The sequence below is a fragment of the Salvia hispanica genome, chromosome 3, assembly GCF_029641045.1.
Source record: "Salvia hispanica isolate PSC_SH4W2 chromosome 3, Shi_PSC_v1, whole genome shotgun sequence".
Lineage (NCBI taxonomy): Eukaryota > Viridiplantae > Streptophyta > Magnoliopsida > Lamiales > Lamiaceae > Salvia > Salvia hispanica.
Window position 1 is genome coordinate 60,833,075 of NC_142694.1, and position 24,822 is coordinate 60,857,896.

General features: G+C 37.8%; 1 protein-coding gene and 1 long non-coding RNA gene across 9 annotated transcripts; both read right to left on the minus strand.

The window, feature by feature from the left end:
• Positions 1-9,904: 9,904 nt before the first annotated feature.
• LOC148931196 (uncharacterized) lies at positions 9,905-10,225 on the minus strand. The gene is made up of 2 exons (XR_016136452.1): positions 10,114-10,225; positions 9,905-10,004 (listed from the first exon to the last, which is right to left on the minus strand). It is a non-coding gene; the product is annotated as an uncharacterized LOC148931196 (long non-coding RNA).
• Positions 10,226-16,135: 5,910 nt separating this feature from the next.
• LOC125208904 (Rhomboid-related intramembrane serine protease family protein) lies at positions 16,136-20,425 on the minus strand. Of its 8 annotated transcripts, none has more exons than XM_048108428.2 (8): positions 20,284-20,425; positions 19,389-19,470; positions 18,924-19,259; positions 18,653-18,827; positions 18,386-18,551; positions 17,363-17,533; positions 16,776-16,930; positions 16,136-16,573 (listed from the first exon to the last, which is right to left on the minus strand). In XM_048108428.2, exons 2-8 carry the CDS (start codon positions 19,450-19,452, stop codon positions 16,354-16,356), a joined length of 1,287 nt encoding a protein of 428 aa, XP_047964385.1. In that variant the 5' UTR covers positions 19,453-19,470; positions 20,284-20,425; the 3' UTR covers positions 16,136-16,353. The 8 variants fall into 8 exon arrangements, with proteins under 8 accessions (XP_047964385.1, XP_047964383.1, XP_047964386.1 ...); XM_048108426.2 differs by having other exon boundaries at positions 18,924-19,298; XM_048108429.2 differs by having other exon boundaries at positions 20,280-20,393.
• Between the last annotated feature and the right edge of the window lie 4,397 nt (positions 20,426-24,822).

Consider the following 24,822-nt stretch of genomic DNA (forward strand, 5'->3'; position numbering starts at 1 on the left):
GCCCTTCCTCCCTTGGCTGTGTGTCCGCCACTGGCTGGCCAAGCCCTGTCTGGAGAAGGGGCGATTACGATCCAGATGACGATTTAGACACCGCCGCCGCCGATTCCTCCACCGTCGTCAAGGCCATCTGATTCAGCCAGAAATTGAGCGATCTCGTCATCGAGGAATACTATTGTGCGTTAATTGCGTGTTTAATATATAATATATATTTTTTTAACTTCGTAATTAACTGCGCCTTGATGCTTAATTTGTTTGTTCCTTTTGCTTTGCCACCTGAGGATTGGAAATTGTAAGTGTTTCTCTCAAAAAAAAAAAAAAAATCATCTCTGTCTTATTCATGAACTCCTTCTCTCAACAGCTACGGCTGAAAAATTGTTCCCCTTCCTACCGAGGGCAAACTCCACTATGCCGGAGGATCTACTCGGGTTCCATATCATACGCAGGTATTTAATCTGATTCTGTTTTTACTATTTATTACGATTTGCTGATTTACCATGCATTGCTTCTTTATTTGAATTCACGAAAAATTGAGCGTTTCCCTTTCCCCCAAATATCACGTACACAACTATTGGTGAAATCTATCAATATATAAAGTGACAGTTTTTTAAACTGCCACCTGTCACTGTTTTAGGCGGGAAAATGAAGTTCTGTGTATTTTTGTTTTTATTACTTGGCTTCTTTCACGTGCGATTGTTACTGTTTTTACACGAAATCTGAAAGCAATTTATGGTTCCAAGATTTGTTATTTTGTTTTTTTTTCGTTTTTTATCTATACTTTTATTGGTATGTGCACTTAAACCTATTCTATTACAAATATAGAGATATCAGATAAACTTATATATTCATTTTTGAAAAGGGATTGAGATACATATTTACTCCAGATTCCAATGCAATAAATATCTGAACAAACATAAAAACAAAATATTAGTCTGCATACATTTAGAACCTGAACAATAGGACGAAGAAATCTCATTTTTTGAACCAAGCATCTTTGCAAAACTCTAAGAGCATCCACAATGGATGCCCGATCGCGCGCCCGATCGGCCGAGATCGGGCTCGGGCGCGGTCGGGCATCCATTGTAGCCCTCGGTCGCGAGATCGGGCGCCCATTGCAGAGCCGCGCCCGATCACGCCCGAGCCCGAGCACGCGTTTTTGATTTTTTTTTTTTTTTTTTTTCTTTTTCAATTCTATAAATATACCTTCATTTCACTCATTTTTCACACAACTCTCACACATCTCTCTCAACTCTCTCTCCATAGCAATATCTCTTTCACTCACTTTTCCAAAATATTTCCCGGGGAAGATATTGGTCGGTCTATGGAACGCGCAATGTTTGCTTTCGGGAACCAGATTCTCGCCGGTATTCGTGCAATACATGAGCAAGAGCAAGCCGAACAGCAGGCCCAAGAGCAGGTCCCGAGGCCCATCCGCCGACGGACATCCGTCCGTCGAGAGCATGTCCTAGCTCATCAACGTCTGTTCGAGGACTACTTCGCCGAACATCCCCGGTGGGGCGCGCCGGTTTTTCGCCGACGGTTTAGGATGCGGCGAGAGCTGTTTCTCCAGATTGTTCACACGTTGGAGGCGCGCGACGAGTACTTCCAGTGGCGGGAAGATGCGGCCCATAGAAAGGGTCCATCCCCGCTGACGAAGTGCACTGTTGCGCTTCGTCAGTTGGCATACGGCACTACGGCGGACATGTTTGACGAGTATCTTCACGTCGGGGATACAACTGGCCGGGAGTGTCTGGTAAATTTTTGTGCGGGCGTTATTGACGCCTTCGGCGCCACATATTTGCGCAAGCCGAATGCCCAAGACTGCCAGGACCTGCTGCGGATGCACGATACGGTGCACGGCTTTCCTGGAATGTTAGGGAGTATTGATTGTATGCACTGGGAGTGGAAGAATTGTCCTGCAGCGTGGAGAGGCCAATTCACCAGTGGGTATAAGGGTACCCACCCGACGATGATCCTTGAAGCAATCGTTGATCACAGTCTTTGGATTTGGCATGCTCACTTTGGCGTGGCGGGGTCCAACAACGACATCAATGTGCTGAACTCGTCCAGTCTCTTCACCGAGCAATGCAATGGCAACGGTCCGGTTATCAGCTTCACTGCCAACGGACGACAACATCATATGGGGTACTACTTAGCCGACGGCATTTACCCGAGATGGCCAGTTTTCTTGAAGACGATCTCCTGTCCAACGGGTGCGAGGAGAGAGTTTTTTGCGGCAAAGCAGGAGTCTGCACGGAAGGACGTGGAGCGAGGATTCGGTGTGCTTCAAACGCGTTGGGGAATAGTGAAAGGCCCGGCCTGTTCCTGGTACAAGCATCATATCGCCAATGTCATGTACGCGTGCATCATCTTGCACACATGATTATTCACGACGAAGGTCGTGCAGCTAGCCAGTGGTCCGACGATGAAGCCGCTCCGAGCGCAGGTCATGCAGCCCCGCCGGTCGTTCGAGGTTTACCTTATGGACTCAACGAGAGATTACAAGCTCATGAGAGCATGCGCAACCAACATGCTCATCTTGATCTCATGAACGACATGATTGAAGAAGTTTGGGCATGTAGTGGTCGTTGAAATTGTACCTCTTTTTTGTGTAACTTAAAAAAAAAAAAAATTAAGTAATGTATGTTTTTTGCTAGTTCTTTAATTTAGAAGTCTAATTTTGCTATTTATATGGTAAACATAAAAAAAATTAAAACTAAAATTGAAATGAAAAGTGGATAAGAGATAGGGCATGCAATAGGACTCCACCATTGCAGAAAGATAGAGCATGCTGACGTGGCAACCACTAGGGCTCTCACTGGGGCATGCATTAGGGCATCCATTGTGGATGCCCTAAAGAAGAATTTATTTTGATGGATTTCGACCCAGAGAAATATGAAGAATTCGTTTATACTTTAATAATTGACAGAATCTTGATTCAATTTAAAATTTAAAAAAATACTGAGAGAGATTCACATTTTCTACCAATGCAATTAATACCTGTGATATGAATAGTTAGATAATAAAATCACATATTTATAACATAAAAAATAGGGGGGGGGGGGGGGGGGGGGTGGTGGCAGGTTATTAAATGGAGAACAAATGACTACAAAAGTCATTCATGCAAATCAATAGCAATTACTTTATCAGATTCCAATGCAAGGTCTCATTGAACAAAGTTAAAAAACGTGTTAGGTTCTATATTTAAAATCTAGATTATAAGTTTAAAAGTCTGTAATGATAAACTTTAGTATTCTATGAATAGTATTCTAGATCATGAAATGATAAGCAGTTATAGAAGTTAATGTGCACCCATTAGGACTAAGTTCCTAACCTATTTGTGAACATACTTTATATTCATAGATTAAATAGAAAGAATGTGCAGAATTGTAGTAAGCATATGATTAATATTTTTGTATTAATCATAGATGATAGAATGTGTAGCAGTCATAGTATTAAAGTAAAAACAATTAAAAAGCAAGAATTAGATACCTCTTTTTAAAAACTAAGTTCAGAATCAGTAGGAGTAGGCTTTGTTGCCTCTCATACTTGCCATCTCATCTTTTTCTTTTTTCTTTGTAATAATAATACTCTGTTTATTAAGATGTATACTAAGATTTACTTCAGCTAATAAACTATTTCATTTATACTTTACTAACCGTAATATTATGTTTCCAGGTGGTTGTAATAAATTCTATATATTAAATGTAATCGGTTTCCAACTGACAGACTATACTAAACTCTATTTATTCTAAGATTTACTAAACCTTTTATATAATACATATTTAATATTTTACTAATCATAATAATATATTTCATGAACGATAATTAATTTCTGATTCTTTTTTAATGTGTTATTTGGAAGGTCCTTTCTATGATTATGTTTTTATGGGGAACATGCATACTTTTGGAGTACACAACAGGCCCACCTTTTATTAGAGCATCCGCAATGGTTAATAGGCCAGCCATAGGCCAGCTATTCTCTCCTCTGCCACGTCAGCAACACTAAAAAAACCACCTGCCACGTCAGATTTAGGCCAGCCATAGGCCAGCCGCAATAAAAACAATTCAAAATATACTACATTTACGGAATTAAAATTGCGATATACGGAATTAAATTTACGACACATATACGGGAAAAATAATCCATTCCATTAAAAAAAAAGTACAAAGATTTAAAAAAAAAGTACATGATTTTTTTTAAAAAAAAAAGGGTTCAACACCCGAGCCCCGCCACTCTCTACTCCTCATCGCCGTCGCCGTCGCCCTCCTCGTCGCCGCCGCCGTCTCCGCCGCCGCTGCCGCCACCCGTGGTATCTGAGCCCACGTCGGAACCCCCCAGCCGTGACCTCGTGATCTCTAAATCAGCACGCATGCTCTCGAGCATCTCGTAAAGAAACCTCTTCTCCGTGGGGTCAGTGGCGTTCTTCCACTCTCGGAAGACCTGTAACATCTGAGCCCGCGTTTGGTTACGCGAATGGAGAGTGTACTCGAGTGGGGCGGCTGGGAGGGCGGAGGACTGGACCTCGCGGGGCGATAGGGGGGATCCGCCCCTCGCAGCCCGCAGCGCCCGCTTCTGTCCAACCGGGCGGGGGCGACCAGTAAATGAAGGAGGGGATGGAAACTCCTCAGCATCCGGGGGGAGGTCGTGGGATCTGTTGGAACCGGCAGCGGAAGCGGGCGCATAAATTAATCACATAATAATCAGATCTATTTAGCAGATTATTTAGACAAAAGCTATTCGCGTAATTATCACATGTATCATGCTCATAACTTGAATCAATCATGCTTTAAGAATATTGGAACCTAAAACATGCTTTTCTACGGAGCAGAAAAATACCTAATTAATTCTCCAAAGAATTGAAGATGGCTAGCTTCTTCTCCACGTGATGCTTTGAGTACTAAACCACAAATCTTCTCTCTGGTTCCCGAACTGTATCCCAGTATCAGTGTGGGCTGATCTTACTAGAATACTAGGACTTAAATAAAGAAGACAGAAAAAATCCTTTTTGGAATAGGAGAGGAATTCGAAAATTCCTACAGCTTGTGACAGCTGAAATTTTCGAAAATTTTAGCAAATAAAATTGTGTTATTTCTGTCTCCTTTATTCTCCTATTTATATTAAGTTCCTTTTGGGCCCAGACAGGGATCTATGGAAGGTTTTGGATATGGGCTCATCCAATTTACTTTTTACTAATTAAATTGAACCCACAATTTAATATAAGTTATAATTGGAATATTACGAGCAGCCACTACAGAAGTAATATTGAACTCTCCCCATCCAAATCCGAAATTACAAGTAATCCGGGTTTCCGTTTTAACTTTCATTTCCCGTGCTTAAGATTAAAATGTCCATTAATTAATTAATGTCTGCTATTGACTTAATTAATTAACTTCTTATTAATTCCAAGAGTGGACTTAGCATGAAACGCTTATTTATTATTCATAGAGTAATCACACTCCAACTAGCTAGGTTCCGAATAATAAAACCTTGTTTCGCGCTCCTCTTGAGGACATTATCAAACGAGACTCAGCTCGCGCACGATTCAATATAATAGCAATCCTAGCATCGCTAGATATCGATCACCACTACCCAATATATCAGGTTCATTGGGTTACGAAAAACCCGCACCATTTGATAAGTCAAAGTAGTGCATAATCAATACCGTATGCTCAATGCTAACCTACATTGATTAAGAAACAAATATTTATCAAGACCTCGCCTTTCAGTAGATAGCCTAAGGCAAGTCTCGCTATTAGATCCGTTCAGTGCTATACCACACCAATGTCATCTTATTTCAGTAAGGCTTAGAAATATGCGGACTGACATTGCAACCTTTCTCGATGGATAGTCAAATTCCATCTAGGTTGTGAAATTCATCTTTTTCTTTGTTTTAGAACTGACCGTATTACCTTAAAGTGGACGACGCCCACAACCGGTCTACTAAAACAAAGACATAGACTTTGTTAAGTTAACTTATACACTTAAACATGCATTAACATCCATTAAATGTAAAACATAACAACATTATGACAAAAATAATCTGTTTTATTTATTGGAAAATAAAATAAGAGTTTTACAGTATTCAATCACTCGAAACGTGATTTCTAGTATACAAACTCTAACAATCTCCCACTTATACTCAAAACACTTTCGAGTATACAAAAAAATGTGCTAACGTCTAAAATCTCCCACTTATACTGAAAGCGGATTGAGGTCTTGAATTAGTCGAACTCCCATTCCTTCAACATGGCTTTCATACGGCTTTATCGCTAATGCCTTCGTGAAAGGATCTGCCAGGTTGTTCTCTGACTCAATTTTGACCACTTGTATGTCTCCTCTCTGCACTATATCTCGAATGATATGATACTTCCTCTCTATGTGCTTGCTCGCTTTATGAGCACGTGGTTCCCTCGAATTTGCCACAGCACCAGAATTATCACAATAAATGGTGATGCTCTTGGGCATATTCGTAACCACACCTAAGTCCAGGAGGAAGTTCTTAAGCCATACAGCCTCTTTTGCAGCCTCCGAAGCGGCCACATATTCGGCTTCCATGGTAGAGTCTGCAATGCATTTCTGCTTTACACTCTTCCAAATTACGGCTCCACCTCCTAAGGTAAACACATATCCGAAAGTTGATTTCCTCGAATCTACATCAGATTGAAAATCTGAATCTGTATATCCTAAAGGACAGAGCTCGGCTGCATTGTAAACTAGAACATAGTCCTTAGTCCGATTAAGGTACTTGAGTATGTTCTTTACGGCAGTCCAATGTCCTTGGCCGGGATTAGATTGATATCTTGCTACCATGCCAACAGCAAAGCAGATATCGGGTCTAGTACAAAGCATAGCATACATGAGACTACCAATTGCCGAGGCATATGGTATTCTTCTCATCTCTGCTATCTCAGATGCTGTCTTAGGACACATCTCTTGAGATAAATGGATGTCATGTCTAAAAGGTAGAAAACCTTTCTTGGCATCTTGCATGCTAAAGCGTCTAAGTACTGTATCGATGTAAGATTCTTGGGATAAGCACAACATTCTCTTACCTCGGTTCCTAAGAACCTTGATACCGAGAATGTGTCCCGCATCACCCATATCTTTCATCTCGAACTGGCTGGACAACCAAGTTCGTACTGATGACAACATCTTTTTATTGTTTCCAATTAGAAGAATGTCATCTACATATAAAACTAAGAACACAACATTTCCTTTTTCAACCTTCTTATACACACAGCTTTCATTGGGGCATTTTTCGAATCCAAACTTTTGAACTGTTTGATCGAAACACTGGTTCCATGATCTAGATGCTTGCTTGAGGCCATAAATGGCCTTCTTAAGCTTCCAAACCATGTGTTCCTTGCCTTTTACTACATAGCCTTCGGGTTGTTCCATGTAGATGGTCTCCTCAAGACTCCCGTTTAAAAACGCAGTCTTGACGTCCATCTGCCATACTTCCCAAACCATGTAAGCTGCTATAGACAAAAGTATGCGGATCGATTTGAGCATGGCCACTGGGGAGAAGGTCTCATCGTAATCGATGCCTTCCTTTTGGGTATACCCCTTAGCCACTAGTCTTGCCTTAAAGACTTTAACTCGTCCATCGGGTCCACGTTTACGTTTGTATATCCATTTGCTCCCAATGGCAGTACAGCCTTCGGGTAGGACAGACAAATCGTAGACGTCCTTGTCTATCATTGATTGTAGTTCCGAATCCATTGCTTTCACCCATTCGCAATGATCGACATCTGCCTGCGCCTCTGCAAAATTCCAGGGATCAAGTACATTGCTGTCCGGGGAGTGATCCATGCACTCTCCCAAACCAATGTATCTATCGGGCTCATGAGAGACCCTCCCACTGCGGCGCGGCACTACAATATCTGGAGTGTTAGTTGAAATTTCTGGAATTGTTTGTACACTAGGTAATTGTTCTTGGTTAATGGAAGTTGTAACTTGAGTGAGCTCTTCAAGAGCTATCTCACTGCTGGGCTTATGATTCATTATATAGTCTTCCTCTAAGAATGTGGCATGAGTGCTCACAATCACTTTCTGATCTCTGAGACTATAGAATTCATAAGCTTTCGTTCCTCTAGGGTATCCTATGAACACACAAACCTCCGTCCTAGATTCCAGCTTAGTTGGATCCTTTTCCAATACATGAGCCGGACACCCCCATACTCTGAGATGTTCCAGATTGGGCTTACGCCCATTCCACAACTCATATGGGGTAGTAGGAACTGATTTAGAAGGTAAGTTGTCTAAAAGATAGTTTGCTGAAAGCAAAGCGTGACCCCAAAACGAAACAGGTAACCGTGCATAACTCATCATCGATCGGACCATATTCAATAAGGTCCTGTTCCTTCTTTCAGCCACGCCATTCTGCTGGGGTGTGCCCGGCGCAGTCGTTTGGGATTCAATTCCCGCCACTGATAAATAGTCCAAAAACTCGGCACTTAGGTATTCGCCTCCGCGATCAGATCGCAGGCACTTTGATACTCTTACCATGATGCGTCTCTACTATAGACTTAAACTCCTTGAACTTGTCAAAAGTTTCAGACTTGTAGCGCATCAAATAGATGTATCCGATTTTCGAGTAGTCATCTGTAAAGGTGACGAAGTATCGAAAACCACCCCTTGCCTCGGTTGACATTGGTCCACACACATCAGTATGAATGAGCTCAAGTACTTCCTTGGCCCTATTCCCTTTTGACCTAAAAGGTCTCTTAGTCATCTTGCCTTCGAGACAGGACTCACACTTCGAAAACGGTTCCTTCTCAAGACCTTTAATAAGATCTTGATCAACCATCGCATGAATCCTTCTTTCGTTGGCATGACCAAGTCTAAGGTGCCATAAGTACGTTTCATTCATTGAAGTTGAAGGTTCTTTTCTTTTCTTAGAAATTTTTGATGTAGCATTGAGTTCTGATTTACGTTGATTAAATTGTGTAGAAGTGATTGTGTACAGATTGTTTTCCATGATACCACGACAGATATAAGAGCCATCTTTCTTAATAACGCAATTGTCATCAAAAGAAATCGAATATCCATCAAAAGACAATTTAGAAACTGAAATTAAATTTCTTCTAAAAGAAGGTATCAACAAAACATTCTTCAAAATCAAAAATCTATCACTAGAAAAACGCAAATAAACGTCTCCCACTACAACGGCCGCCACTTCCGGAACTTCTCCGAGTCCTTCAGCAACAAGAAGCACTCCCAGAAGGTGAACTCCTTATACTTCCCCTCCAAGGGGAACTGACTCGCGGCTATCCTCCTGGCGTCGTCCTCAGTCTGCCCACTTCTGAGCTGACGGAGGGCGTTGGCGTACAAATTCGCAAAACGGCCAACCGCGGCCCTGGTGCGCTCCCACCCCTTCCGGACCTCCTCGTTGCTGAAGTCCTTCCCGTGCGGGCAGTGCCTCTTATAGGCAGCACTGATCTTCGCCCACATGTTGACGATCCGCTGGTTGTTCGCAACCAGTGGATCGTCGCACACCTCCAACCACCCCTTGGCCACCGCGGCGTACTCATCCTCCGTCCACTTCCTCCAGCCGGTGGTAGTGGGCTGCGAAAAAAGTACAAAGATTTAAAAAAAAAAAATCGAAAATCGGTGCTGGCCGATCGGGCTTCCACAATGGCGGCTAGCCGATCGGCTAGCGTTTCGGCCAGCGACGAGCGATCGGCGAGCCCACGCCGATCCGCTCGCCGATTTTGCGCTGGCCGATTGCAATGGTTCGGCTAGCCGATCGGCCAGTGCGACGAATCGGCTAGCCGGTCGCTAGCCGACCATTGCGGATGCTCTTATGTAAGCCCACGTTTTTTCCTCTATAAAACTTACTGATTATCCTTCCAAAATTACTATCAACTGAAACAAGCAAATGAAATATTAGGTAGTTCAGCCTTTTTACCTCCACATTTCTTTCTTCCCAAATTTGTTCTCTTTTCATCTGCTTCGAATAAATCTTCTTCATTTCATGATTTTTAGTGGCTTCCTTTCAAATCTGCAATATTCAAAAAGTAGCATTGTTGAATAATTATTTATTACATTGCCAACATTCATATGAACTGAATCGTGCAACTGTTTATTGATCTTAGCTTCAGAGTCTTTACCTTATTGTTTTATGCGTTTTGAAACACACTCTTGATCCTCTGTAGTGGATGTTTTTCGTTCTATGTTTGTTAAATTTTCTTCTCAAACCTGCAAGATACAAGAAAAGTTAGCAGCCTTAAGAGCACTCCCAATGGGTCGGCGTTGGAGTGAATTCGGCGATAATTCGGTGATAAAACTCCCTTATTATCGCCAACTCCCTTATTATCGCCGATTTATCGCCGAATCATCGCCGCCCACTGTGGGCGCGATTCGGCGATAAATCGGCGATAATTTTTTTTTTTTTTAAATCTTTGTTTTTTAAATCTTTGTTTTTATGGTTTTTATTTGTAGTTTTTTTTAAATCTTTGTTTTTTAAATCTTTGTTTTTTATGATTTTTATTTGTAGTTTTTTTTAAATCTTTGTTTTTTATGGTTTTTATTTGTAGTTTTTTTTTTCTCGTTGTATTATATTTTCCAATGATTAATACAACGATGAATTGTTCATTATAAATCTATTTATTAAACACATTTGTAGGGAAAATTAAACAATATTAAAAATGATGATGTAAAAATGAAATGTTGAGTTAGGGAGAAATAAGGGAGAAATAAGGGAGAAACCATTGGAGCAGTTGGCTAAAAGTTGGCTAAAAATTGGGGATAAATTTTGGTGTTGATGTGGCGCTGATGTGGCAGGAGTTAGGGAGAAATAAGGGAGTTTTTAGGGAGAGCATTGGGAGACGTTTATCTTCAACTGATATTCATATGTTGGAATATAAGTTTCTTAACTAAATTTTTATTAATACTCCCTCCGTCCCAGAAAAGATGTCACACTTGTGGCGGCACAAATTGTTTGACAGAAGCATTATATGTTTTTGAGTTAATAAGGTTTTAGAACTAAGTATGAATAACTAAGTGTTGCTTTTGTTTAAAAATCGTTTGGGCCTTTATTTTCGGCTATTGTAATGTATCTGAGATTGGGCTTGGCATTTTATTTTTTTTGGACTTTTCTTTATAATTGAATTGGATTGTGAGTTAAATTTAATAAAAAATCATCGGCCCCTTTGTCAATTTATGTCTTAATTTAGAAAATTTTGGATTTTTGTAATGAAATTGTGCTTTTATGTTGTAATTGTTTTGTAAATGTGTTAATTCTCTCTAATTTTCTAAAATTTTTAAATAATTATTGATTTGTGATTTTATTATAGTTAATTTACTTTTATTCATCTAATAATAAATTTTTTGGGGTAGTTGATATCGGTGGATCCGTTGATATTCCCATTGTATATATAATTAATTTACACATTCCTTTGTGTTTTCTATATTAATTTCTAAATTATTTAGTTATATACTCGTATATGATTAATAAGATGTTACTATTCTTTACTACTCTCTTTGTCCTTCTATAAGCTAGACGTTTTTTTTCGGGCTTCGACTGTTGTTTTGCGAAAATAATAATAAATATTTAAATTGAAAGTGGATCGGAAGTAAAGTAAGAGAGAGAATAATACAGGAGAGAGTCATATTTACATTATTCTCTTACTTACATTACTTTCTCTTCACTCTTACTATTTTTCATTATTTTCGCAAAACAACGGCCGAAAAAAACGCCTCACTTATAGTGAGACACATAGAGTACATTTGTTTCATTTAGAGCATCCTTAACCCCGTCCCGGATTTGGGCCGCAAGTCCCTCCACGTCATCATTCCCTCAAATTAGGGGTTCCAGGCCACAACTCCATTAATCCCGCAGGCCACAACTCAGACCACAACTATTCATTTGCACTATTCACAACTACAACATATTTTAATCGTAAAATAGAATTTGAACAATTAAAACCGGGAAAATTCATTGTTCAGTCAAAAAATAGAAAATTAAAAATCCGAGGAAAAAATTTTACAAATCCTAAAAAAAAAATTATTAAGACCTAGAAAATAAAAATTACATCCTAGAAAAAATATTAAAATAATTTAGAGGATAGAAATGGAGAAATTGGTGGAAGAATGTTGAAGAAATGGATATAATAAAATGGCAAAAAAATAAAAAATAAAAATAAAAATAAAAATTTTGGGAGTTTGCGGCCTGTCCCGATGCATATAACCCTGAGCCGGGCCGGACCACGGGAGCGGCCCAGGGACGGAACTGTGGCCCCGGGACCATCCCGGGCCGTGACTCTCCCCCCTCCAACGCTGAAATCGGGCTGGGACTCGCAAGTTGCGGCCCGGCCCAGCAGCGTTAATGATGCTCTTAACATCCACATAATTGCACTTTATTTCTAATTTTTAAAGTTGAAGAATGATTTTAATTGGTTCATCAAAGGATTTTACTTTTAACACGTGAATTTAATTACTTTATAATACTATTCTAAATTCTTTAATCCTTAGTCGCACACCTCCTCTTTGTCATTTAATTTATTTTATTTTATTTCACTCATATAAAAAATTTAAACGGTATATAATCGTTTTGGTTTATATGAAATATTTCAAAAGAGTAGGTTGAGAAAAGTACATTTCTCTTTTTATTATTGTTTATAATTTTATGAATACTTATTAAAATATTTATTTTAATTAGCACTATAAACATAATTATATTATTGTTATCCCTTTTTATATTTTAATATACTTACCTTAGAATTTATCTTCATTATTTGAAAATCTTATGGCCCGTGCATAGCACGGGTGGTAAAACTAGTTCGTTGAATCGTGTGGATCTTCAATCAAGTCAGACGAACAATTACATATTGTGATCGAAGAGTAGTAAAGACTTTCGGTGGAATCAAAGATGAGAGCCGTTTTGTTTCCATTCTCACAGCCACCTTTTCCCGTATCCTGTTTCGATCTGATCTTGGTGGCATGGAGAAGCTTCTGGATGAGATGGAGTCACTAACTAAACCCTAAACATCTTTGTTGTCGGCTATTATAATCAGTTGATCTCACTATATGCTCATCTAGGGCAAAAAGATGAAATGATAAGGTTTGTGGGCTTTACAAAAATTGTATGTAAAAAGCAAACTAACAAAGACTACATCACCATGTTTTGTACAGGGATGGTTCTGGTTGCCATCGATGTATTTGTGCGTTAACAACCACCACCCCTTCTTCCTCCTCCGTACGCCATACCTCTCTCTCCTGCTTTCACTCTACGTCTCTCTAATCTGCATACACACCATATTTCCCTCTTCATTTTGCTATTTTCGCTAAATCAACCTCACATTTTATTGCTTTCTTGTCTCTAAACAATAGTTTCATTACTTCTAATTTTGGCAAGTTTTCTCTCGTATAAAATAGATCTACCCCACACCCTACTAAACAACACTTCAATTACTTTTTCTTTTTATCTTTTTTCCTATTTTATCAATTTTACATTAAAATCTATGACGTACCAAAATATCTACTTTTACATTCTACTATTTTTTTCCATCTACATTATTATACATTTTTTTTTAAATATGAGCATTTAATAATTGATAAAGAGAATATATACATAGACCTCGGCGATACTCCCTTCGTTCCATGTTAATTGAGTCATTTTTATATTTTGGGAAGTTCCAAAATAATTGAGTTATTTCTATTTTTGGCAACTCTCTCTCTTACTTTGTTCTTTCTTATTTTATTCGCCACCCGTTTAATGCATTATTCTTAAACTCCGTGCAAAAAAGAAATGTCTAAATTAACAAGGAATGAAGGGAATAATACTCGTCCTTTGATGATACGGGAATAATACTCGTCCTTTGATGATACGAGGTAAAAGTTAAATGCATTCCAAAATTAGAAACTAATGTCTGAATTTCTTTGACATATCCGTATACATTCCTTTCTACGGCCTGAAAATATTTTTCATGTTCCCATGTTAGAGTAAGATACTCCCACCATTCAAAAAAAAAAATAGTGCCATTTTATTATTTTGTGACGTCTCATTTCTAAAAATGAAATTTTTCTCTCTCGTACTTAACTCATTTTTTCTTCTCTCTCCAAAAAAACAATTTTTTGATGACGGAGAGAGTATCATTTGAATCTATCCAAGTATTAGATCCAGATGGAGTAGACTGACCTATCACCGGCCCATAGCAATGATGAAAATACGCGATTGCTTGTGTAGGATTGAACCCTCATTGGTGTTGCTTCACTAGTTGCCTTTATCTCCATCCTTATGTCCAATTAACTCTTTTTTTTTTTTCTTTTTTTTTTTTTTTTTTTTATCTTTTCCCATATCACGCCATTCATTCTTTTTTCTTTGAAATATCTACAAATTTAAATGCCTTTATAGCCTCGTGCATTAACCATTCTACCATTAGATGTTACTCGCACGCACCACACAGTTTATTTTGTCTTCTCTCTCCGCTGGCTCTCTTTTGCTTCTTTTCAGCAGATTTCTTTGCTCAATTTAATTTTGTAGCACGCTAGGAGTAACTTTAACTACATGATTCAACTAATCACGAGAATGGAGCATCATTGCATTGCTTTCAGAATACGTTATCATCTTTTTACTCCACATGTATACAATTTAGTCGACCATTTTCATTTTCTTTTATATGAACACAATGTCCAAATATTTTTTATTATTATTAACATGTAATTTGTAAGCACATTTTGATACTAAAACTAAAATTTAAATTCTTTCAAAAATTACTAAAGCTCAAAATCTATAGTTTTAGTTATATTCAAACTTCCAATTCAAAGTTTAATTTAATAATTTCATTCTATGATATCTAATTTAATAATTTCATTCCATTGTTACTCCGTTTGAAAACCAAATATTGTAGCTTTTGATCTTTTTCCCTCAATATAAATTTATTTTATATTAGCACAAAAGGCTTTAGAATAATTAACTAGGATTCACGAATTGAATTATGATCAGCGTTTTTATATATCTATTTTCCATTTGCTAATTGATTATTTTTTTGGCTTAACTAATAATCTAGACTTAGTGTTTCTAGTTTTTTATATTTCAATTTTCAGTGAAAAATATTAACTAGACTTCATTATATATTATATACTTCATTGGTCCACGATTAAAGGGCACCTTTTAACTTGGATGTAAATTTTTAATAAATTATTTGACTTTGAAAACAAAACAAAAAAATTAGTGGAATGTAAAATCCATTTTTATATCCCCTCCGTCCTGGAAAAATTTAATATGTAGACTGCACGAATTTTAATGAGAAATTGGTAAAGTAAGAGAGAGAAGAAGTGAGTAAAGTACGAGAGAAAAGAAAATGTGAATAAAGTATGAGAAAAACTTTCTATTTTCTTAATAGTTTTCGTTTATGGAGGGAATACATAGTTTTACAATAGAATGTGAAAGTAATGGGTTAGTGCATATAGTATGAAGTCTACTTACTATAAATGGAAAAAAATATATACTTTAAAATTGTGGACATCATAAAATGATAAAATTTGTTTTTATATTCAGGAATAGATAAAGTAATAAATAGAGTAATAATAATATGTCCCTTAAAAATATAAATTATTTTCATTTTTGGTCGTCTCTTAAAAATAAAAACTTTCTAAACTATTTATTTTAGGACGTGGACCTCACAATCCACTAACACCATTCTCTGTCTTCCTCTCTCTCTCTTTATTAATTTTCTCTTTCTCTATTTTACTTTATCAATTATCCTCTCTTACTTTACCAAGTGTGCATTAAAATCCGTGTCATTTTAAAAGTTATTATTTTTCAAGGACGGAGGTAGTAATAAATAGTGTAATCAAGCACATCAAATTGGGTAATTAATAGAATTTCTTCCGTCTCACTCAAGATGTCCACCTTTCCATTTTAATTGTCTCATTCAAGATGCCCATTGCTATATTTGGAAATAAATCCCTCTCTCCTCTGTTCTCATTTAAATATTAAACTATTTTTTTTCTATATTTATTTTACTTAACAACTCTTCATAAAATCCCATGTCACTAAGAATATGAACTTTTTAAGTGAGGGAGTAAGTAGTATAACTAGAGCACAATTAATTGCGGAATAAAGAACTAAATCTGGTGATGGCTAGTTCAGCAGAGTTGCATTTGCATAATTAAATGATCAAGTGATAATTTTGTTGATTGGGCCAGAACACAAAGTATATCTTTCATTTAAATCAATTTATAAGTATAGTTTACATTACAAGACACTCACACAGAGTTAGCGAGAGAGCAGATTGAAGTTCTATTTAAACTTGTGAAATTGATGAAAGGCAACTTATCTCTGTGGAGTGTGGATACTAACTATGTATGAATCATGTAATGGAAATATCGATACCAAACTATCCTCATCAAATCAGATCTACTGGAGGTTCGAAGACAAGAGGTAAACAGCTCAAGAGCAACACGAAGAGGGAGAAATACAAAAGGGATTTGCGAGGATCCGAATACCGTCTAACAAACGTGATTCTTTCATGTTGACTTGCTTCTGTAGACGCATCCTTCACTTGCACGATTGGGCTCGTAACGAAGCCATACGATATACCCACAAAAGCTGTGCCAAAGTGCGCCCTGCAAACACCATACAGAGTCATTGTCATGATCATCACAAACATATGTTTTTATTCTTAAATAGTTTAGAGATACCATCTCTTCATCAGTTTAATGCAAGTGATACCGTTGGCTCAACAAGATTATGCATGACAGGACAATGAACTTCAAAGAGTCTAACAAGGCATGCTTATGGTGTTTAAGGTAAATGGTAGCTCAGTACCAGTCGTCAATAGGGCCGAAATTGCTTAGGACACATATACAAGCTGTCGTGATAATGGCATTCCGAAACATTCTTTCATAAGCATCCCCTGATATCTCATCTTTGCTTTGAAATTGGTAAATAAGCCAAGCTCCAATAATGGCAAACACTGGTTCCTGCATAAGGAAAGTCGGGTTATATATAATTCAGCATACATGAAAGTTAAGCATTTGGGATCTAGGGTCACACTGTCCATGACAGAAAGTGAGTAACTGGAAATTTTATAGATTTTAGCTGAATCTAAGCAAAAAAATTTCCATGCAAAGAACCATATGCATCAAACGTATAGAAATTTCTATAGCCATCCGAGACTGATCATCGAATCTCCTAGATCACATAACTTCGATGTGGAACAAGTTGTTTTTGGCTTTGAACCTGTTCATTTAGTTTCCAGAAGGAAGGAAATGTTATGGAAAATGTGTAAGTGCAAAAGTGACTATGCATTAAACCTCCACTTGATCAGCTGCAACTCTAGAATAATAACAGATGACTAATAAATATGTGAAGACCAACAATATGCAACTGCAAATTTTCAGTGATTAGCTTACCGTACCACCAACGGATGCCTCTGGCGTGTGAAGAAAGCTGAATAGGTTTCCAGAAATTCCTCCAAGAGCATATAGCAGTAGGAAGGTGAATGAGCCATATTTTCTGCATACTTCAAGGCCAAAAGTGAAAAGGGCCCTGCTCCCAACGGCTATGTGAATGATACCAGAATGCTGCAAAGAACTAAGCTTCAGGCAAATAGAATTACTTACACAGAAAATACTGTAATATAGGAGAGGGACGTATCGGAATTGTAGCAAACAGACCATGTAATCTTGCAGAGCTACAAGTCTAACAAAATCAAGTTCGAGCAATTGCTGCAATTATGAATCAATATTTCAAATTTGCATAATTTCTGAATCTAATTCTTTTTAAATCGATAAAATTTAATCATCAAGAGAGATAAATACTGCTGTTCCTCCTGCTTGTCTTCTTAAACACGAAGTGTTCTTGTTGCAATATATTAACAGTTAAGGTAGAGTGAACATTGTAATCACTTAACGACGAGAAAACCAAAGAAGGGGTCAATAGCTGATAAACACAAATGTGCTCCTACCCTCCTATAGTAATACATTTGAGGTACACAATTAAATAGCCCAAGCCACATACTTAGAGTAGTGTACATTGAGTAACATCTCATATGTAAACCGAATATACTTCCATGTTTGCGATAGTTACAGATAGATTTAAATAGCTAGCATTTCTGGTTTCAAGCACATAGTTTTAGCAGAACAAAACCAAGGACAGAAACTAACATGAAGCCCTAAATACAAGAAGAATAAAGTGACAATAGGAGGTTAACATGTTGGCCTTTTTTGCAAAACCACTTATTTGGAATGTCCAAAATTTTATTCTCTAGTCTATACGAAACATTTTAAAATTTCAATTTCAGTTATCTAGGTTCCTGCATCTAAAATATTAATTTATTCGCAGACTTTAATCTAATTGTTTTCACATGAATATTTGTCAAACGGAGCTAAACTAATTACAAAAATGAAGCACGAACCAAGTCATCAATCTTGTACCAGAAAGATGGGTGTCACTAGTCTCCACCACTCTCCCTGTAGGATCAAGTTATTTATCTTCGCTCCATAAACCGTGGGCAGTGAAAATAGCTCGAAAGTAGAGCTCTTTACTGGAGTGGCAATCTCAAAGAGGAAAACCGCTATGTTTATTGACACCAATACACCACTGCATTAATGAAACAATTATTTATAAACAAGAAGTTAATATGAACCTTGGTGTGTAATCAGTACAGTGCAGCAGATAGACGTGAAGGGAACGCATATTACATTAAATAGAAATCAGAGGCATCAATGCAAGATTTTTCTTTGCCTTCAATATTGGCGAGTGTTAATCCCTTATAATTTTTAAATGACATCTCTCCAACCATTCCGAGGTCCTTCCCCGCTGAGCTATCTACTGACTCCTTTGTGTCTTTGTTAAAAATGGTTTCTGATTCCACCTCTGAAAACAGGAAGATAAAAAAGAGGAAACAGTTAGCAAATGATCAGCTGTATCTTGTTAGAACAAATTTTTTTTGTGGTATGACCATATTACCACCTTTAATTTTGACAAGATAATTCTCTAGAGATCTGAGTCCATTATCTGCTTTGACATCATCAATTTCACCAAATGATTCACTCATCTCCTTAGAATCTCTTGAAGAAGGCTGTTTTGTGTAGTCGTGAAGCTTTTCAAGAAAAGAATTCAACGAACTCAAATGCTCCACAGAGGAACTCGTTGCTTTTGTAACTATGCAATATTTTTCCATTCGGTGACTCCTGGTAATGGAGGGGCATAGTAAGCCTTCTTGTTTCCTCGGTTGCAGAGATGCTTGAAGCATGAGCTCATCCACTTTCGTTCCAGTTTCACATTTCCACCTGTTTCTTTTTATTGCTGGAAGGAAAGCATCACATGAGACAAGCTCCCCCTTACCTAAATATTGCATGTTGCAGAATAGAATTAATAAGAGCTGAAAAGGAAGTAAAATCACAAATAAGTCCGTCTTGGTTCTTTCCCTATTACCTTTTGCACATAAGAGATTATTATCTGTACAGAACAAACTACGAGTCCCCGAAACTGACGCCATGTATATCTAAATCAATAACTGCAAGCATAAAAGAATTTGTTAAAGTTTCATGGACATGTATTCTGCTAAGATACCAAAACAGTGTAAGAACTATTCAACAGTCATCAGTTTTTGAGAGCAATATATGAACCATAGTAACAAACTCCAAGGCAAGAATTTCAGGTGAATATGCGACGAGAACAGAAACACATTTTCAGCATTTGATCCATCACATAACTCACTTTGGAACCAGCAATAAAGACTAAAGAGAGGCTCTGATCACCAACGAATTAGCATCCGAGGATGATTTTTAAAAAAAATCGCACCAGCCAGAATATATGAATCTACAACAAATGTCAGACATCTTAAACAAGATACATGAAGATAGCACTATCGAGCAAACAACAGCCTTTATGCAATTAACAATCAAACGAAGAAACCAAGAACCCAACAACCGATACTCCCTCCGTCGTATTCCATTTTAGGATGTCCAACTAAGTTGAGTCATAATTTTTTTTTACAAAAAACAAAACATCCAATCACTCTTAATTTATTCCATCACCTAATTAACTCTGTCTTTATCTTTCCTAATTTATTCCTCTCCCCGCCTTTTCAACACAAATGCCCAAAAGTTTTGAATCAATTTAGTTGGGACAGAGGGAGGGTGACTTATCATAATTGTAAAGTTTTCTAGTCGGCTCCAACACACCTTTTACGCTCTTAGCTTTTGCAGCTTTACAAAGTGACGACGGCAGTCACAGAAAACTAGTGAGACTTATCGTATGCAAACATCAAACATAACCCCAAACAAATTTTGATTGAGTCATTTCAACAAACAGGTAACCTACCTACCTTAAATTGTACTAGGAGGAAACAAGCGAGGGAGAAACGTGGTTGACAGATTGTAGGAGATCCCACACCCCAGAGAGTGTAGCTTCATAAAAAGCAAGTTTGAACTCAAGTCTATGTGCGTACTTGGACAAGCACGGAATTCTGCCTTATCATCGCTTCACCCAACCATTTTTCGACACGTGTACGACTTAATCCAACAGCCACTGCTTTTCTTTCTACGCGATCTTGTGGGCCCGCCGAGTCAACGTCTAGCTCCCCTCTCTCAAGATTCTCACCAATCTAACATTTTCTCAGTTCCGCTTGGATTTTACTAATATAAGTATCATTCATTTTAAAAATATCTATCACTTAAAATGGGGGAATAATTAATTGAATTTGGATAGAATATAAGTATCCTAATAATAGAATAGTTGATTATCATCAGCGACTCTAAAATATTAAATTTTATAATCTTATCAGTCGAACTTGTAGATAATATAAATGGCTTACAAACAAATTTTGTACTACCTCCGTCCGCAAATATTAATATTATAATAGTAGAGACATTTCTTTCTGACATGGAGAATAAAAAAAAAGTGTGTAATATATTAAATAAACGATATTATAAAGGAGAGAGAGAAAAATAGAGAGAATAATCTCACAACGATGACTTATGAATCTCCTTTAAATTCTTTCTGCATGGTTGACTAGGCTTGCTTTGAGGTAGTCACCGTTGCGATTCTGGAGAAGACGTTTGTCGTGGACCGCTTGTTGGATGATTGCCCTTTGAGTCTTTTTTCTTATTCTCCCACAATCTGTTCGCCTCGTCGGAATCCCTGTTCTATAAAGTCCTATAGATCTTGAGAACTATAGTAGAGTCTGCATCCGAATACTCCAGTATTCGTAGCCTTCTCCTTTGCAGACTGGTTCGAGTGGTTGCGCAACATTCATCGAACTATCGTTATTGAACCTGGCTTTAGATGCCACAAATGTTGGAACTGGAAAGCAGAGAACAGTCCATAGTAGTGAAAGCGTTTCTTTTCGGCCGAAATTTAAGAAAAATTGTGGTTACTGAGTTAAGTAAATGAAGAATAAAGTAAGAAATGAAAAAGGTAGAAAGATGAACAAAGAATAAAATAATAGAGAGTAAGAGTAAGAGACAAAAAATGTGTTGAGTTTTCCTAAAAAAGAAAATGACTCCTCTATTATGTAATGTACCAAAATGGCAAAAAGACTCCATTACAGTGGAACAGGGGGAGTATATCATACGAAGGAGTTGGAAGAATCTATGAGAAGTCAGGAGAATGAGCCTGTAGGAGATTTGGATTTTGCGACGCAAGAGTAGACTACCCCGACACCGTCGTCGTCGATCAAGAAGAGGAGGTCCTCGCGACGAACGCGGCCGCCGCCATGGTTCGGCGACTTGTTGTCGCACTAGCAGTAGTTATTTCATTTGTTTTCTTTAGTTAATTTCCTTTTGAATTATTGAAATTTGAACAATTCAGTCAATTGGGCTTTAAGATCCTTTAGGGTTTTCTTTGTTGATTATTTCTCTAATCGAATTGTCGAATCAACCCTAGGGTCCTTAGATTATAAATAGGCTTATGTTATCGTTTTCCTCATGATTGAACAATATAATTTTGCCTATTTCCTTATTTATTTTCATTCTTGCAAACCCTAGTCTTGGTTGTCGACGGGAAGGACTCCCGAGACTTATATTATCCGTTATCCGGCATCTCGTTAAGGAGAATATCCTTAACAGTTGATGCTTTCACCGAACTCATGGCTGTCCAGCAATACGGTGTCAGACGAACGTAGAATCTAAGTACGGTACCCACATTCGCGATGACTCGCGGCATAGATACGTCGCTTGCACTGGATGGACAACCGATACTCCTGTGCTCGCGACCTTGGAGCATCTCGGGGCGTCTGTGGCGCGAATGGAAACTCGTATGGATGAATTCGATCGTCGATTAGTGCTGCCTCATTCAGAGGCGGAACCCCTATATAATACCCAACCACTGGTTGGTTTACAGACCTTCTTCCACAATCTTTGCCGATCCTGATCCCCACGAAATCGGTAACCGTTGTCGCCTCTAGGCCGCCTGTTTTTGGACCGACTGGGATACCTCCGCTTTTGACGCCTCTCGCATTGCATGTGGCGACGAACACCTGGTTCACAGCATCCAACCTACCCCACATTGAGTCAGCCCTACGCCGGGTACAAACTGCAGGATTCGGGTCAATTTCTACAACCATCAACCGCCCCTTTGACCACGACTTTCCCATACCCTAACACGGGATGGAATTTTGTGCGGCCTACATCCGCGCATATGCTAATTCCGAACTCCTGGGATCATCCCAATTGGAGACCGGAGATTGACCAGGGGCAGTTCCGATAGCCCTCGTCGTGGGATAACTCAGCATGGCGTTCGCCGAACGGGCTTCGACCCAATGATCACCAGAGATCCATAAGGATGAAACCCCCTAGGTTCGACGGGTCGAATGCAGTAAACTGGATAACAACACATATATGACACGGCACAATAACGACACTATATTAATGTTACTCCATTTCTTAACGTGTAACACGAACACGACACTATGCTAATACTAAGTGCTCTATTAGCCTAAACCTAATGAAATTTTAAAATAAATAAAATAATAATATTATTATAATATTATTTCTTAACGTGTAATACGAACACTACACAAAATTTTTGTGTCGTTATCATGTCGACACGACAAGGACATGAACCCAATAAGCTTTGACACATACCCATTAATTTCGAGCGGGTTCGTGTCGTATTATCGCGTCGTGCCAAAGATTGTCAGCCCTAAGTGTTGTTTTGTGAGTTAATGAAGTGAGAGTAAAGTAAGAGAGATGAAAAAGTAGAGATAGTGTTGTTTTCAGTTAAGAAAACGTTTCATTTTTAATGGGACAATCAAAAAAGAAAAACGTTTCATTTTTAATAGGACATAGAGTGTACACGTTAGCAAATAGTTGCATGTGTACAACTATAGCTCTAATGGATATTAAATGTCCATTTACAGAATATGGCCATTTCTTACAAGTAGAAAATGCTCCAAGTATATCTATGATATTACAAAGACGAGCTATGACAGTCAGTGCATCATTTTCGGGAAAACTCCAATTCCGAAGCATGCTCATACAAATGAAAAGACATAGTCAGTACATGGTAAGTTGTATGCGATAAAAAACTACAAACGAATAGTGTTGTGAAGAGTGCGATGAATAGTTACTCACATGTAATAAAGAAATGTTTTCAAAATCCAACATGATGAAGCACTATTACTCTTCTTTTTCAGAAGCATGTGAGAAAGGCGTAATAGGAATTAATTTGACATCTTTTAAACCTCATCATTGCACGATTTATGCACACTTGTCAAAGATCTTGGCAACACACCATTGATGCACTTTTATTAGCATTAAATAAACTTGCAAGTATTGATGCACTTTTTATTAGCACTAAAAATACCTGCAAGTATACATGGTAGATCTAGTATAGCTAAAGGTTAGTACCGGGATATCGAACACGAGAAATAAATTTACAGACTATCTACCACATACTCAGTCTCATATACTATTTGGACACAGTTGAGATTTGATTAAACTAAAAAAAAACAGAAAATAAAAGAAAGTAAAGAAAGCAATTAAATGAAAACAATGAAACAGTTTCGCAGTTTGAAGTTAACTTGGTTTGAGAAAGCAGATGAGACAAGGGAATCCTAGGGTAGTGATTTCATCAACTCATTAGTAATTCTAATTATTTAGTTGTATGTTCATCCGACTCAAGCTCTACTAGGAGTTATTCCTATCGTTTATCAACACTCATGTCACAAATATTGCATTGACATATAAAATATAAATCACTCAAAGTCATCACCAATAAGAGATTAACAATAATCAAAGTAACAACCAAGCAGTTAAATATAAACCAAGGAATAATTAAAGTAAAATGAGTTCTGAACATTAAACAAAATAAAAAGAACTACATAGAGTCAATTACTTTCATCCCCTAGGATTCTATAAATTAGCTATCCATAGACAGATAATCTAAATAAATATAAGCAAAATAGACATGTTCAATCTAACAAAAACTAGATAAAACCCGGAAGAATTAATCATGTTCTTGCTTGATCTCCCTTGAATTCTATGCTCCTTGTAGAAGATGGAGGAATTTATGTGTAAGGTAGGAGATGGAATTAAGGCTCTAAGATTGGTGAATAATATGAGTTAGGTTATGGGGTATTTATAGGCATGAAAAAGGTTTGGAGAAGGTAAATTTTGTTCCCTATAGTGTAAGGAAAAGATTTGTTTTCACAAGGTAATATCTTCTTTCCTTCCCTGAATTTCCGCCTAAATTCCCACCAGCATTTGACAGCTTTGCGCGGCTTTAGTAGAATGGCCATAACTTTCTTCACAGAACTCCAATTGAGATGATCTAGGTACCATTGGAAATCTCTTTCAAATAAAAAGAGAATGACATGTAGAACGCCCTAATCGGACTTCAGGATCGCCGGCAAATTGAGTTTGAA

Bases quoted from the DNA above. Each gene is read 5' to 3' on its own strand.
- LOC125208904 (XM_048108426.2), bottom strand. From the start codon at position 19,452: ATGGCGTCAGTTTCGGGGACTCGTAGTTTGTTCTGTACAGATAATAAT. The intron at 18,552-18,652 runs GTAATATGCGTT...TCATTAATGCAG, and splicing joins GCCTCTGATTTCTATTTAAT to TGGTGTATTGGTGTCAATAA. The intron at 17,534-18,385 runs GTACAAGATTGA...AGTTCTTTGCAG, and splicing joins TAGTGACACCCATCTTTCTG to CATTCTGGTATCATTCACAT.